This window comes from Petromyzon marinus, chromosome 10 (genome assembly GCF_048934315.1).
Source record: "Petromyzon marinus isolate PM22_M1 ecotype Great Lakes invasive population chromosome 10, UKy_Petmar_22M1.pri1.0, whole genome shotgun sequence".
Taxonomy (NCBI): Eukaryota; Metazoa; Chordata; class Hyperoartia; order Petromyzontiformes; family Petromyzontidae; genus Petromyzon; species Petromyzon marinus.
The window spans coordinates 8,257,155-8,273,640 of NC_133676.1; the positions used below are offsets into that span (position 1 = coordinate 8,257,155).

The 16,486-nt window shown below is 48.5% G+C and overlaps 1 protein-coding gene across 2 annotated transcripts in view; it reads left to right on the forward strand.

Moving 5' to 3' along the window:
• LOC116940982 (zinc finger protein GLI4-like) overlaps positions 1-16,486 on the forward strand; it is an 88,087-nt gene that overhangs the window by 23,448 nt on the left and 48,153 nt on the right. The window contains exons 3-4 of one of the 2 annotated variants that reach the window (XM_032951467.2): positions 10,968-11,333; positions 12,163-12,198. In XM_032951467.2, coding sequence (XP_032807358.2) covers positions 10,968-11,333; positions 12,163-12,198 — 402 coding nt within the window. The remainder of the gene's footprint in view (positions 1-10,967; positions 11,334-12,162; positions 12,199-16,486) is intronic. The other variant, XM_032951468.2, reaches the window with a different exon arrangement.

Here is a 16,486-nt window from a genome sequence, read left to right on the forward strand (position 1 = left end):
CACCCCTTCCGCATCCCCCTGGATCGTTTAAAGCAAAACAAACCTTTTGGAAAGATTTAAGGAGAGTCACAAGGGAGGTGGCGAGGCTTGTTTTTGGCTAAAAGAGAGAAAAAAAAACAACAAAGTCTGGATGCTTCACCACAATAAATTATTCCCCCAGCAGAGAGGCGACTCATGCTCCATTAGTTCCACACAAGGAAAGCCTGCACAGCTTTCCCAGGCTGGTGTGGGCACGTTGACTCGCCACCGTTGATAACAGAAAGAAAAATATCATAAACTTTTAAAATAAACTGCGACGGGCCGAATGTGTGATGCTGGCTGTGTGCCTCCAAACGGCCGTTTGGTACAGTGTGTGTGCAGGATAGCATCAGTTCGATGTTGTTTTTGCATTGTACCGTGCTTTGTTTGGCGTGATGTCCGACGTTTCACTCCACATGCTGACTTCTTCAGGAACTGCATGGAGGAGCTCGCATTTACCCTCGGTTGTATAAGTGGCTGGCTGCTGCTAAAGGGCACGCGATCTAGTCACGAACGGTGGCCAAATAGTTTTTTCCTGGCAGAATATTCATTAAAAGTGGGCTCTGGGTGAATCTTATTGCTTTATTTTCAGTGAGTATTTATTTATCTCTCCCTCTCGTCATTGCAGTCGTTATTGTGATCGGCTTAGTGAGTAATGCATAGCTCATGTTGGGCCCCTGTAAAAATGTCGATCTCAAGTTAATTTTACTTTGGATGTTTTCGTTTGCCCCTTATTCAAATGTAAATATGTAGGCATACATTTTTGGAAATATAAGTTTTTCTTCATGGCGTACATTTGAATATTTACTTAAACCAGTATTCTCTGCATTGTTTGTATATGTAATACAAATGCAACGATGGCACGCAACCTCTCGCGTTGCTCTACAGGCGATTGTTTTACATTCGAGATGTTTACAGTACTTGTTGAATAGTTATTGTTGTAATAATTAAATGATTATTTAATTTACGTAATGTATCCCATGTGTAAAATTGTCGCAGCGATGGTGAAATGTACAGGAACGAAGGTCTGCCTAAGACAAGTTAATCTCAACGCTCCGGTTTCATGAGCAACCTCCGATTAGCGGGGTTGGCTATGTATGCTGCAAAAGAAGTTTAACACACACGTACGCACACCACAAAGTGTTTAATTCATCCCGTGATGTATGCAGTGGCTTTTTCGATTTAAAGCTTTCGTGACTGCAGGGATTCATCCTCTTGGTTCTTTCGGTAAAGTCACGTAGAATGGACCAGGTCTGACCTATTCTTAGCTCTTTCGGTAAAGTCACGTTGAAGGGAAACAATAAAATAAAAATATATATAAAACAATACAAATTCTCACGACGTTTCGACCATAACACAAACGGTCGTCATCAGGTGTTTGTGTTATGGTCGAAACGTCGTGAGAATTTTTATTGTTTTATATATTTTATTATTTTATTGTTTCCCTTCAACGTGACTTTACCGAAAGGGCTAAGAATATGAATTACTGCAGTCACGAAAGCTTTAAATCAAAATTCAGGTCTGACCTGTTTCTTCATCTGAAGAAGGCCACTTGTGTTGTGGCCGAAACGTCGTGAGATTTTTATTTTATTATGTTTTATTTTATTATTTTATTTCCATTCTACGTGACTTTACCGAAAGAACCAAGAAGATGCAGTGGCTTCTCCACCATGTGTCCTGGGTGTGACTCGGAGGCATAGGGGTCGCTGGTGGTTAATATTTTTCTTCTTCTTGAAGCAACTCTACGGAGACTGTTGAATACATCTCTTGTCTAAAGTTGCTGTCTCTGGTAAAACAAAAAAAAATGGTTTCGTTTTCACAGCACTCCCCCGAGCATCGAAATTAAATTTCGAACTCTCACACAATCCCATCGGCTTTCTTTAGGATTTTTGATTCTTAAGAGATTTTAGTTTTCAATTTCTTGTGGGATTTTTTTTTAGCTCGTTCACCTCCCCCCCCCCCCACTCCGGAACGCTGTGCCCCCTGCTCCCCCAACCCTATCCCCCCAACTACCTTTCCCCCGTTCCCCCCCACCACTCAACCCCCGTCTCCCCTCCGCCTGCCGCCCCATTCCATGGCCCTGCCCGGTTTCCGCCACTGCACGGCGTGACCATATGACACACGTTCGGTGCAGATGCTCCGCATGCCTCACGCGCACGACCTGCGGCAGGGTTTACTCACCACTCGTGTTGCTGGGAGCGAGTGAAGGCAGCGTGACGGGGCTGCCCGTTGGCGTGTCTGTCAGTGGCCTTGTAAATAGCGGTGTCGGAGAACGCGGCCGCTGTTTGCTCCGCTTGCTCGGCCGACTGAGTGGAGGGGGCTCAGGTCACAGCTACGCCTCCGCATTCAGAGGATAGACCCGCGTTGATGTCCTCGATTATCATTATTTTTGCTGGACTCTTATTGTTATTGGTCATGCCACAGAGCGGGATTCAAACCTTGGTAATCGTGACAATAATGACAACGTGCTTGCAAGCCAAACGGCAAAACAAGAAGGCGCGAGAGCTGCAAGCCTTTTTAAAATATTATTTTGGGTATGAATGTTTACGCTTCACAGAGGGAGCGAAAAATGATACCTATCGATGTGTCGCCACGAAAGAAAAAAAATACGAGAAAAAATGGAACGTTTTTGTAAACAAAGGAAAATATTTGTGTTGGGTGCGCAAAACAGCTTAAAATCTCTCCACCCTCATGCTCATTGATGCAGTGGGTGCAGTGAAGTATGCGCTGGCTTGTGGGCCCTCTCTTGTAGACCCTTTGTTAAAGCATTTTACTCCAGGATTTCATCTGAAATTCTTTGCAAAAAAAATTCTGCTGGGACTAATTAATCTGCTTGCAGGGTCTGCTCATTGTCGGGGTGAGTGTTGGGTTGGGGGGGGGCAAAAGCCACGCTGGTGCAAGTCTAGCGGCCATTCCCATGGTTACACAAGAGTCACCCATGTTCACTAACCCCACGCTCACTGACTGAGGACTGCACTCGCTCGCCACGCACTCGCCCGTCCCACGCTCACTCCCGCCTCGCTCACTCACACGCTGGGCTGACGTCCTGCGCGCTAGGCGAGGGGAGTGCACGCACATGCACATCAAAGTCAGGAAATAGCATCGAGGACTAGGGCCTTCAGATTTATAGCCACCCTCTCATGGGCTATCTCACCATCGCCTCCTATTGTCATAAAACACCTTGATTCACAGCCCCCTAAAAATCTGTAAAGAGGAGAGTTGAAAAAAGCATTCTTCAACAAGTTAACAAAAAATGAGAATTTTGACGATTCGCTAACAATGAAAGCATGCATTTGTTTTTGTTCTTCCTGAAAAAAAAAACGTTATTAGAGAATCGTGAGCATGCACTCGGCTTCAATGGCGAAAGGATTCTGTTTACGACACGTCAGTGTCACCGCAGGATGGTCTGTGGCGTGGAGGCTGTCCGCTGCCGCACGTTGCCCAGGTATTGATGGTGGCGAAAGGAGGGAATTTTTATGAACGCCGACATCCTCTGCCTTTGTACGAGGCTCCCTCTCCGAGCACCCTGCCACGGGGCAGCCTTCTGTACCCAGACCCCTCCACCGCCCCCCCCCCTCTCCACCAGCTCTCTTCCTCCCGGACACCCAGCGGTCGCCCCCGTGCCCCCCCCCCCTCCCATCTCCCTACAGAAATATTAATATCCCTCGTATTTTTGGCTTTGTCTGTCCTCCGCACCCCCCTGGTACAGTTAAAAGATAAACCTTTGTCCTTTTTCCACCAAGAATGCGCTTGCCGTGCACTGAGTTTCCATTGTTGTCATCGTAGGGTGAAAGTGATCATCTCCGACTCGGAAGCCCGTGCCAGCTTTGAGTCTCTCTTGTAGACCATTTGTTTCGCATTTTCCTACAGGATTTGACGTGAAATTCTCTACTGTTATGAAGAGCAATTGTCCGAAATGGCAACACGGTATTACGCTTTGCTTTGCTTTTTTTGCTCACTGCTTGTTCTGCCAAGAGACCTGGTCTACCCTCTCGTGGCAGAGATGAAACAAAACAAAAAGTACGTCTTGAAAAATGTGTGTTCAGTAAAAATAAAAATAAACCTTCCCTAAATGTAGCATGTACATGCCCGCCTCAACGTGTGGCACTCATTGTGCACCGAGATTTGACTTCGCTTGTGGAGGTCCTGGGTTCTATTCTGGGTTTGAGTCACCCATGGTTAGTGTACGAATATATGGCCTCATCGGCCAACAATGACCGTAGAAATAAAAGCATCATCCTTAAAAAATGTGTTTTTATTGCTCGTCAATTCAGTTGACTTATTCCAGCCGTGAGAATTGACAAATTCAGTTTTGATTGACATGGGACAAATATTCTTTGCAGGGCATGCAAAATGTGTCCTCCTGGTATGGATACAGATGTTTATTAAAGTGACTTCACAAGTATTTTTTTACGTCATCTTCTGGGGCTATTCTCTGTCACAGTGTTACATTGCCCGCTAGATGCACAGCATCTGAATTGAAAGCTCTTCTTCCCATGACGTGGTTCTGATACTGCTCTTGAAATATAATTGGAGGGAAAAAGCAAATAGCATATTTTGGCAATTAAAGTGATATGCAAAGCTCTTCAACTATTTACGTGTTAATGAGCCGGTATAACAGTTTAATGTTTTACCAATAAACACTATTATGATATTTATATGAAAAAAAAGTGACTAAACACACTGAGTCAACAGACTTTCAAAGCCGCACGCTATTTAAGCATCCAGCAGAAATAAACACTATCGTGTTGTCGTTCATCATCCCAAATTCATAAATTCGAGACACATGTTGCGAGCTAGAATGGCTCCAAGAGGCTTTTAGTAGACTCCAGATCAGCTTTCTGCTGATTTCTGAGACTGCTTACTGTGAGCAAGAGTCGGACCTGCGTGTATTTATAGTTTGGGACTTGTTAAGAAGACAGTAGGAAATGTCTAACAGCTGGAATTTGATCAGGGCTCTGCATTCCCGGTCCAGGGCCGACCTCGTGGCGTTTTTAATAAGAGTTATGCCGGCCGTGTTTATAAAACCTCTGGCGCTGTGTGGCAGCGGCGAGCAGGTCTAGCCGAGAGCACAATGAGCGGTACTGAGAAAGTCTGCTTTTAATAAAGGAATCGCCAGAAACATCCCTTACGAGCGAATTCTCCATGGCAGGTTTTTATTTAAGGTTTTTTTTTTACTTTGGCGGTTCAGCTTTTCTTTTGTCATTTTCTTCCCCATACGGACACATTTTTTTGCCAAGAGCTGACTCTCTCCTTACTAATCACAAATCAAGTTTTGAATTCATCCAAGATGACCTTTTGCCGGGGTTCGCGAAGTTGGTGTCAGCGATGGCTGCTTGCTGGAGTCAGGAATGCGGGATTATCCAGGGCTCACGTCTCCGGCTCTCTCGCTCCCTCCCGATGCCACCCGCCCCCTCACCCCGCCCCCACCAATAAGAAGTAAAGCCTGGAATGGCCGCGTTAAATAAAAGTTAATCCAGTTTCTGCAAAGCTTTCTACCCCCTCGCTGCCTCCTCCCCTGACTGGGTGCCAGACCTTTGGCCTCCCCGTGTGCTGGGCTCAAGAGCCTTGTGGGCCCTGAGCAGGACTGCCAGGCCATGCCGCGTCTTCGGGCCCTACACGTTACCCTGATGAAACCGACGAGAATGTAGCAAATACAACATACTTGTTTAGTTTAGCTCAGTTCAGGGGGTCGGCAAACCTGTGGCTCTCGAGCCGCATGCAGCTCTTTAAGGACTGCTTCGTGACGTTATTTATTAAGGACCGCCGTCTCGTATTCACCACACAGTGCATTGCGGCTCTTGAAATATTGAGGGGTTTTTTTACCGAATTCGGAAAAAATGGCTCTTGTTATGTTGGTTCACAACCCCTGGTTTAGTCCATCATGTTCATTGGCTTTCCAGACCAATCATTTTAAGCCGAATTAGTTTAAGCAAATTGGAGCGGTTTTGACCTTCTGAGTCTCATCAGCAGTTCCAGGCTTGTTAAACAAAGGTTGTTGGATTGCCAGATCTTATTGGCAAGAGCACTCTATTGAAATTATGGGGCCCCCGTTCAACTCGCAAAGCAATGCGTTTGAGTAGTGCATAGCGGATTGAAGTTTGTTGAATGTATTTAGGGAAGATTCAACTCGAAAAACAAACTCTTCTTATCTTGTAGATCCTGTACCTGCAATCTGTGTCCCCCGGCTATCCGAGAGAAGCTTTCTTTTCCATGGAAAAAAAATACTTTACAGTTGCGGTCAATCACGTAATTATGACACTATAGTGACATCATTCCATATTATTTAATAGCAGCTCAGTTTCAGTGATGTCAATGGAGTGCTATGTGTGAGCGTCTGACCACGATGTAAAGTTTATTTTCTTATTAACAAAGCTTAAACCCTCGTGCCAGACAGATTAGGATGCAGAGCTTAGTCACATATTTGGGAGCTAAGGGCTGTTTGTTTTTGGGTTGCACCTTGCTTAATTTGTAAAGTGTCATAAAAAACAGTTTAGATTTTTACTTTATTGCACTTTCTCGTATCTACAGCGCTTGCTAATTTGGTTTAACGTCTATACTACTCGGTATATATTTCCCAGTCGCAGTTTTAAATTTCACACCATTTTATTTTAATCGTTTTTATTCACGTTACTGGACACTTATTCATGGTAGTTTCCCCAAGAAGCAGAATTATCGACTGCATTTGGGTTTTATTATAAATTTGACTGGTACCTAACACAAACTAAGCGTGGAAAGTAAACCATTTATGTTTGTGCGTAACGTATTGAACAACGAAGGAGGACTTAATTGTAACAGTGGCAAGTTTTGGAATATGACAGCGAACCTGAGAAGAATTTTAAAAAGAGCCGTGCGCATTTGAGATCGCTCCAAAAGCAAAAATTACATTTTATTGCGAGCCGGTAGCGAGGTTCTGGATTTTCATTACATTTCATTACATTAATCAGGTAATAGAAACATGAAATCCTCTTTCGAGTGCCAAATAAAACATTTAGCTTTGCTCCTGGCTATCGGACTACGAGTGTTGAAACACGCAGGACGGTCTGCCATCAATAACGTCACCTCCATTTCCTGAAAGCGGCTGCAAAGAAAAACTATATAATTCAATAATTTTTTTCCCTTTAAATGTTATTACTTTGGGCTAATCCCCTCTAAAGGCAGTAATGTAATATGTACATGGCCTCTGAGTGTAATCGGTGTAGAGAGAATAGGAAGATAAATGTGCGAGAAGATTTCTTGCTCTCCTTACTGAATGGAGAACACACACCAAGCCAGCCTTCAATCATGCCTCCTCCACCACCACCTACTGATTGGGTTACACTTTAATTCGCAATTACGGGATAAGGGGCAATTTATGCTGCTGGAACGTTAATGATTGATCAGATAAGGGCAATTCTGGCAAAGCGTGGGTGTTTCCAAACGTGTCTTTGTGCCGGTGCTTGCAGTGGGGGACTTTGCGAAGAAGCCTCAGGAGGGACGGATTCCCCCTGCGTTAATAAACACTTCCCCATGGAATGCTGCCCGTGCGTGCGTGCGCAGTCGCCAGACACTGCCGGCCGGAGAGCGTGAGCGAGCGAGCGAGCGCGCGCGCGTGCGTGCGTGCGGGGGAGCGTTACACCCGCGGTGAAAAGTGGCGCCAAGTAGCCCTCGCGCGCCTTCAAGAGGCTGTTAACAGCCGCACGAGTGGCTCGCCTCGGCCCCGTAAAAAAAAAACGCCGGCCCGGAAAACCGAGCGGCGCGAGCCGTGTCCGGGGGACTGAGCTCACGCCGCCCTCTTCGAACGCGGCTCTCACTGCGCACACGCAAGCGGTGGGGGGGGGGGGGGGGGGGGTGGTTCATCTCCCACCAGGAGATCGACTTTGTCGGAAAATTTCGGTGGAGAGGTGCAGTCTTGGAAGAAGATTCGGGGTGAGTCAGGCCGGGAGGAGGAGCTGTAGGGTGATGGAGAGACGTTGGTGGGGGGGGGGCAATGGGGAGCTGTGACTATTAAAAAAAATTGCAAGCAATGAAAGGACATTGATGGAATCCCCCCCCCCACCACCACCCCGCCATTAGAAGCCAAAGAGATTTTCTCATGCATGAGCTGCTCCATTGACGCCGGGGGGCTGTGGGTAGTTGGTGCCAGTTCGGGGATGAGGGAGCCAGCCCAGGGGTGGGGTGGGCGTGGGGGTGCGCGGAAGAAAGAACGTGGAGAATAAAAAAAGGGGTGACCCCTGGGAAAAGGTTCTGTAAAAGTGCGGAGCGGCGCAGGATAAGCTGATGATGAGTAAGCTCTCGGAAACCTACAGCGCCCGAATTCTTTTTTCAACATCTCGCCGAGTAGAAACGCCGCTTCATCTGCAGCCGCGTCGACCGGGGACGATGATACCCGACCCGCACGCGTTTACCGCCTACGTACACACACACACACGCGCGCCCTGCGCGGGCAAGCAAGCATGTGTGCGTGCACACTTAACATGCGCGCGCGCGCTCTGCAGCGTTGGTTCGTCCTTTTGTAAAGTTTGTGTTGCCCATTGAGGTCCATTATTGACCCTCTCCTTCCGCGCGTTTGTGAAGTGATTTGTCTGGAGTAAACGAGGATAATAGACCCTCTTTCTCCCCGCACACAGGCGCGGGTTTGCCTTCCCATTGGCTCCCTCTCATGCTCTCTTTCTGCGTGTCTCTCTTGAGTTTGGCATGAATCTTAAACAGCCATTGGGAGTGCGACTTGATTTAATAATTGGCCGCCAAGCCTCTCTCGCGGCAAAGAGCGCAGAGGCGCGGAAAGAGAGCCCGGGTGCGAACAAAAGAACTCGGAATTCTGATCAGGGCTCGCGCGGACTTCATATGGAAATGTGCCAGATTGTTCGGCTGAAAGATACTCTGGTGCAGGAGAGGCCGGGGGGCTTAGCGCCTCTGTGATCACCGCTGTGGAACTGTCGTGCGCACTGCAGCCCGGTGGCACCTCCGTCACGACGCCTGCTCAAAGCGTTCCTCTTATGAAGTGCCGTCGCCAGCCACGTAGTGTCGGCGGGGGTGGGCGGGGCGTGGAGGAACGGAGGAGGCTACACGACCCCCCCCGCCTCCCCACCCCGCTCTGTCAATGCTTATGGCCAAGTTAATTGGAATATGAACTGGGGTTGCAAAAAATACGAAAATGTTTGAAGTTAATGGATCTGCGCCACCGCCTTTCCTCTTGTACAGAGGAGGGGTGAGAGCTTGGGCAGAATGCACGACGGATAAAATCAGATCGCGTTGTTACTCATTACGTTTCGTGTTTTAACGTACATTTTTTGTTATCTCATTTAACAACGGCAAAAGAAAGAAATACGGAAATAAAACAGGTGCTCAGAAGATGAGAAGATCTGCATTATTGAATCTCCTGGGAGCAGTATTGCTCGCCGTGCCTTCGCTTCGTTGTTGTTTTGAAACCGCGAGACACCTCGGCGAATTGCCACACCAACGGGCACCGCAGACGCGTTTTACGACGACGATGACTATTCGTGTGATGGCCCTCGCTGTCTAGACGTAAATATCCGTATTTACTGCGACCCACATCACCATTGCCGCAGCCGCCAGTGGATGTCCCCGTGCTGTGCTTTGCTCTCGCCCACATCGCACTTGCACGGTGAAATACGCATCCCGCAGTAAATGTGTGGCCGAGTGCGAATGAGACGATGGCTGGAAACAAGTAGGTGGTCGGGAAAGTGTTTTATGAAGAGCGTTTATCAACAGCTGGAATGTACAACACATCAAACAAAACAAAAGACTGCAGGATCCTTAAAAGAAAAAAAAGAAAAAACCGCGGGCACCATTTGCCCGCATTGAAAGGAGAGCGTTTGGGGATTCGGTGTGCAGTGATTGGCGGGGGAGTAAGGGGACAAGTGGAGGAGGGGGGGGAGTAGGGAGAGTGCAGGGTGCAGATTTCAAAATGTAACGGGCTGGGCTCAAAACCCCCGACGACGGCGTCTTTCTGAAATAACTCCCCTGGAATGGAAAGTCACGTAACATTAAATCTGCAAAAATGACTTAATAAGGAAACACATCTGTTCGCATGCATTAGGATTAAGGTAGTGAGTGGGATTGGGGCAGTTGTTAAAAAAAGCAATAATGAAGTGGTTATGGGCACAGAGCCACGTTTTCATGGCCTCATCGGGCGAGCGCGCCTTTAACGTTCGTTTGCGGAGGTGGAAACTGCGCGTGGTCACGTGGCCCCCGAATGTTTGAATTTACTTTTTTTTGGGACAAAGTTTGGTGCCAGTGTTGTTTATTTCTGAGTTGAGTGGGGTTTTTTTTTTAGCGCCGCGTCAGGCTGCGCTGCCACATGTAATGTTTTGATTTCGACGAGCTACGTCGTTGCTGTTTGTTTTGCATGTTCATTTTAAAACAAAACATTCCAAATCGCCAAAATTGTGAACGTTTTAAACATTTGAAAATAAATTGAGACGTCTGCAGGCGTGTAGATGTTTTTTTTCTTTCCTGAATTAGAGTTTTCTCATCGGCTCTAAAATTTAAAGTTTTAGCTGCATTATAATTAGTAGGCACATGAGTGATATCAAAGTTGGTCCGGACCTCCTTCCTCTTCACAAAACCAGCATTGACCAGCTCGGTCAAGTGTGGTAACAACACTCCTATGACTGGACATGGTGTGGCGAAGCCTTCCTCCATTTATTGATTTGAGATTGTCTGAAAATAATTGTATTTAGCAGGCATATTTTGGATACGTAAACTAATGTACAGTTAATTGTTATTACAGTTACATTTGTTAACCAAAAATACGTGCGTTAAAAAAGGGTCATTGCCCTTGTTAAACATTTTTTCCACTTAAGGCCACAATGTTATGAACAAATGCGTTTGAGTTTTTGTTATAATTTCACCAGGATGAAAAACGTGAGTACCTAGGGCACCAGGGAGACGTGGGAGGCCTTGCTCATAACCTCTCTGTGCCCTCTTGCCCTCCTCCACTACAGACGACGAGGCGCTGGGCACAGGCTACGTGCGTGAGCGTCGCAATGCCCTCCCCACGTTGGCTCCCGGCGCTCCCGGCGCTCCCGGCCCCAGCTCCTCCAGCTCCGGCACCGGCCAGGACGGCAACGGCGGCGGCGGCGGCCGGACCCGCGAGGAGCCGGGCACGACCACGCATCGCACCGCGGCGCCGGCCAAGCCCTCCGTGGGGCCACCTTCGTCCTCCTCCACCTCATCGCTGTCGTCCGAGCCGGCCCGGAGGTCCTCGATGGGACGGTCGGTGCCGGCGGCGGGCAGCCCGCACGCCGTGTACCGACCGCCCGGGTACCCGCCTCCTGACCCGCGCGCGACCTGCCTCGACTCGCCCTACGGTGAGAGAGCGCTCGGCACCGCCGCTGCCACGCGAGGGGGTCCCAGGAGTGGACGGCATCCGCTGGGCCAGTCTGACGGGACGGCGGTGTCCACTGGGCCGCTTCACTGTCCACAGAGTCCACTCTCACCGGACTGATGCGCAAATCGAAAATGGTTATCCAGAACAGACCATACAACATGTAACTATGCAATGCCCGATTCACAAATACAAAGGAGGCATCGCGGCGATACACTCCGCTGCTCCTGACACGGTTGTCTTGCTTGACCACCTGAATGTGAAATTGTAGTTGTTGCTCTGCATCGACATCAGCCGTACGAAGTGGGAATTCATACAGCGTCAAGAATGCACGGCAGCTTAGTATCAGTCATCGGCAGTGATTATTTGATTAAACATGCCTGCCATTGTTGTACGTCAGTATACTTAATTTGTATGATTTGCTTAATTCCATACTTGTGCTTCATCGTAATAATTAGCCGTAATCAATCCACTGCTAGATCCCCATGCCGGCACCATCCATAATGGGTCTCATCCACAGTGTCTGACCTCTTTACTCCATGTCTGCAGTGGTCATCTTTCTCAGGTGATTTTCCCTCCTTTAGCTGCCATTCCATCACCAGGCTTGACGACCAGCCATCATCTATTCGAATAGCGTGCACTGCCCAACCTATTTTATATTTCGTAACGTTTAACACGACGTCTCAAATTTGTATGTGTAATACGACCCATATGTTTTCCCTCTATTATTGTTCAGTGTAATTCCCAGCAGGCATCGCTCCATGCTGCTTTGCAAACGTTTCAGCTTTTTGTTGCTTTTTTGTTGTTGTCAGGTTCCACGCATCTTTCTGATCTATATGTCTTCGCAGGTAACACACGCACACTGAATGACAAAGCCTCCCTCGTCAAATAGCATTATTACATTTTTACCACATTACCCCTGCACGTTTGAACTCTGCTTCTTGCCACCGCTAAATGGCAGAGTTTGATCGGGCTGTTTACCGATGAGCGTTTCAAATCAGGGCTGTTGCCGCCTTGCCTTTACCAGGCCCGTGATACCTGGAAATAGAATGTTCCCTGCAGATTTAAGTTGGGGAGGCGGGATGGAACAGGGACAGCTGTGAGGTCATCAGGCGGGGCTGCTGGCAGTTTCAGCTGTTTACAGCCTCATGTTTAACAATAATAAGAGGCGGGGGGGGAGAATACAAACTCCAAAAGAGGACATGAGCAGAAAGGAAACAAACCCGCACTCTCGTGCCCCTCTTATTGACCGCGTCTAATAACATGACCCCATCCTGCCCTTTGGTGGGCGCCAAACTGAGTGTTTAGCTCTGCCAGCGTTGAAGGTCAGTGCGGCGTGATGTTGTCAGGCCTTGGGGTGGGGGGGGGGCTTTTTAGAAAAGAAACTTGTGCGTGAAGCATCACCGCTCTTGACCCCTTACTTGGGCCGTTATGACTGTGCGTATGTTGTCAGTGTCTACGTGTGCATGTAAGTATGTGCAAGGGTGTGTCTGTCTATGCACGCATGTGTGTATATATTTCCGTACGTATATGTGTAACTCTTTGTCACTGCATGGATGTGCGTGTATATGTGTGTTTGTATGAAAGATGCAGGCGCGAAAGGGGGTACAACACGGGGTTTTTGTTAACTTTATGACTTCGGAAATTGGGGCTAGTCGAAGGCTGGGAGCTCAAAGACGTGAGGCCAAGACCCCTGTGGGCAGACTCTGCTCTTTGTTTATCCCTACAATAAGTCCTTCGCGCAGATGGGTTTTATGGCAAATTTTCAAAAAGGCAACGCAAAGCAAAGTGCCGCGGCGCTCGGCCATTCTGACGTAGCGCCTCGCGCGCGGTATGCCAGCAGACGGCCGTGCGCTGCATGCGTTTCTGATCTCAACACGCCGTATTTTTGTGCGACTTGTAAAGCCACGGTCGGTGAATCAATTATTTATTTTCAATCGGGGCGGCCGGCGAAAAAAGGGCCGATTGAACTGAAAGGCGGCGCGTGCACGTGTGGCAGCGGCGGTGGTTGGCGGCGCGTCCTGGCTTGGCAAGATCGCGGCGCGGGGTTTTTTCAGGGGCTCGCCTGCTTGATGGGCTGCCGCAGCGGGGATAACCTGGTAATTGGGATTGGGGGCCATTTTTTGACAGATGCAGTCACGAACTCTGAACTCTGACCCGTACCTCTGAGGGAGAGGAGGGGGAGGTTGGGAAAGGGGAGTGTTGTTTTTTATTATTCTCCCACCACCCCACCCCCCCCACTTCATCCTGATTTTTTTTCATATTCTGGCAGCACGCCGGAAAACCACAAAACAATTTGTTGCACACGAAGGGGAATTTTAACAGCTTGCACTTTATTTTATCTCGTCTCGACGTTGGTTGCTTTTGTTTTAATGGAAAGCACCATGATGGTTTGCGAGAAATATTCCAAATTGCCCGTTGTGCTATGTTTAGGAACGAAAACTTTGCGAGCTAAAAAAAAGGAGCCTGCGAATTGTTACAAAAGCTAATGAAGACATTGTGGAGTCAATTGCCCCTGGGGAATGCTGGCTCGCCGTCGGTTTTGGTTTAAGGAGGCTTCGCGGTGTCACTTAGGCATGTCCTGCCCGTGAATTTTTCCAAATGCTAACACGCATAACAACATGCCTGCTCCAGGGAGTCCACCAAATCAGATGAAGCCAGGGTTTACTCAGCAAGCACTGGGGCACGGAAAAAATATACAGCGGCATATTGAACAATGCCGCTGTACTGAAATGTATCTTTGAAGTCAAATTTTATTTTTTTATTGAAAGCCTTATAAATATTGGTTTCGTTGATATATATCGACTGGGCAGTGGGCGGCTGATTGACGTCGCTTTTTTTGCGACGATCGTTGCTCGTCGAGCGCCGTGCTTGGACTGCCGTTCTGGCAAAGTCGACCCTCAGCTGCCGGCGCAACTCCGCGTTTAGCGGCGGCGCGGAAACTGGATCTGGCCCCTGTAACAGCGAGGCACTAAAAAAAGCCGCAAATGAAATACGCAGATTTGCAGAAAAGACGTTCTCGGGACAGGGGAGAACAAACGCCGTGGCCCTGCGCCAAGGGCAGAGTGCCGGTTTGTAAATCAACCACAAACAATGTTCATCTCTGGCCAAATTTGGAATCTTGGCCTTAACGTGGCAAGGACTCTGCCGGGGTGCAGAATTGAGGAGCGGAGGAGGCTGGTGGGAGGAGCTTTTATAAAGAAATGCGGGATTGGTCGCGTGGGGGCAGGGCCGAGTCTAAACGAGAACACCCACGTTGAGGGGCCCCGCCGCCGATCTGAGGCCAAAGTAAAAAACATGTGGGACAGGCTGGGGGAGGGGGCCGCCTGGAAAGGGGGCGGCGGCAGGCACTGGGGTTACCGCCGCGAGCCGAGGCGCTCTCTTACTGACGGCGGCGTGGTGGACGCGTTGCCGCACGGCCCCTCGTGTCCTCCGCTGTCCGCCCGGTTTGTCCCGTCCGCCGTCTGCCCATCCGCACCGTGTCACCCGGGCCGTGTCGCCCGAGACGGGGATTTAATTCTCACCGTTGCCGTGTGCTCTGGATCGCCGTGAGCCGAGGCTGCTGCTGCTGCGTCTGTCGGTAAGTGGCTCCGATGAGGTGTATCGGCATTTAATCTCATCTGCTCATTTACAAGTGGTTTTTGCGGGAAAGGATGTGTAATTGGCACGATAAGCAAAGGGATTGATGCCAGAAAATGATAACATGAACACGGTGAAACATTAACGCGGCTATAAATAAAGCATTGCTTGGTTTTGATCGGAATTTAAATAACTGCTTTTGAGTTATGTGTTGGCATCTTTTAATTAATCAGAATTAATCAAAATCTAACATGTCACGAAATGAATATTTTGTTCTTCGTTGCCCGGATGTTTCACCTTTTTGTTCAAGTATGCAGAGCTGGCCTTTTTATTTCAAAACAACGTACAGTTTTTCAATTATAATTCCGAAAAGAAAAATCCCAATTCACAAAAGCTCTTGGACTTAAATGTAAGCGTCGACCTGAAGGGGATCTCTACTTTGTTTTTTGGCCAGAAGAAACTTAAAAAAAAAATCCTTGCTCCGCTTTCGTAGCGCCTAACCAAACGCAGTGCGCACCACAAGGATGCATTCTTTCCCAGGATATTAAAGCAGAGGCTCAACAAAGGCCTCCTTGTCACCAAACGTCTCTGCAGGTTTGCATTGTCACAACCGTGCCCTCGGAGGGAATCGCAAGAAATGCTGCTCTCTCTGTATTTGCAAAAGAAGGTATCAATTGGCAGGTTTATTGTGGCGCGCTGGCCCTTTTATATAATTGTTGAAGAGTGGCTCTATTGCGTTTGCTTTATCACGCCCGCTTGCCAGTGCACACTGAGGACCTGAGGGGGCGGGGGGGCAGTTTTTTTTCTCCCCGCCAGCCATAAAAATTACCGAGTGACAAGTTTCAAACGACGTGAAGTCTGTCGCCAATTGAAGCACAAATAAACTACGGCCGGCCGCCACCGATCGCGAAAGCGATGGTCTGTCCGACCGTTGTTTGCTCAACTCCAGTGGCCCCGTTCACACGTGAGGACATTTCCTGCGAGCGCAAGGAGGGCTTAGACTTTCACTGTCGCGCATCCTTGAGGTTGGGGCGATGATCGTTGGTTGCCCAGAGGTGTCCCCCCCTCCTCTCACACGTTTGTGTCTGTGTTTCCGCCTCGTTTTAATGTTGTCCACCCTCTCGAATCTACCAACGGTGAATCGATTCAACCCTCGCTGCGGGTTCACGTGGGAAGAGAGTTGTTCTCATGTTCGTGGCTTTGGAGTTTGACGTGTGCCCCTCTTGTCAGTTCCGAGAGGCAGACAGGCAAGCACAGGTGAAAGGCAACAGAGAGAAAGTGCAAGATACACTGTACGATAAACCACAGACGTCTGTGCCAGACTGATTTGTCTGCATTGTGAGAGGGATGAAGAGTATGCCTGTGCCCCCTATCAGCCCAATGGATTTGTACTGAGTTTAGTGTTGATGGTGACAAATGTTTGTTATCCGGTGACTTGACAGTGGGTTTGGTGGAATGCATAGAGATTGAACCATCATGTGTGAGACTTGAACGAGACTAGAGAGCAAAGAGGTTTGTAACCTGTAACCTTGCAATTATAGTGCACGTGCCTTGTTT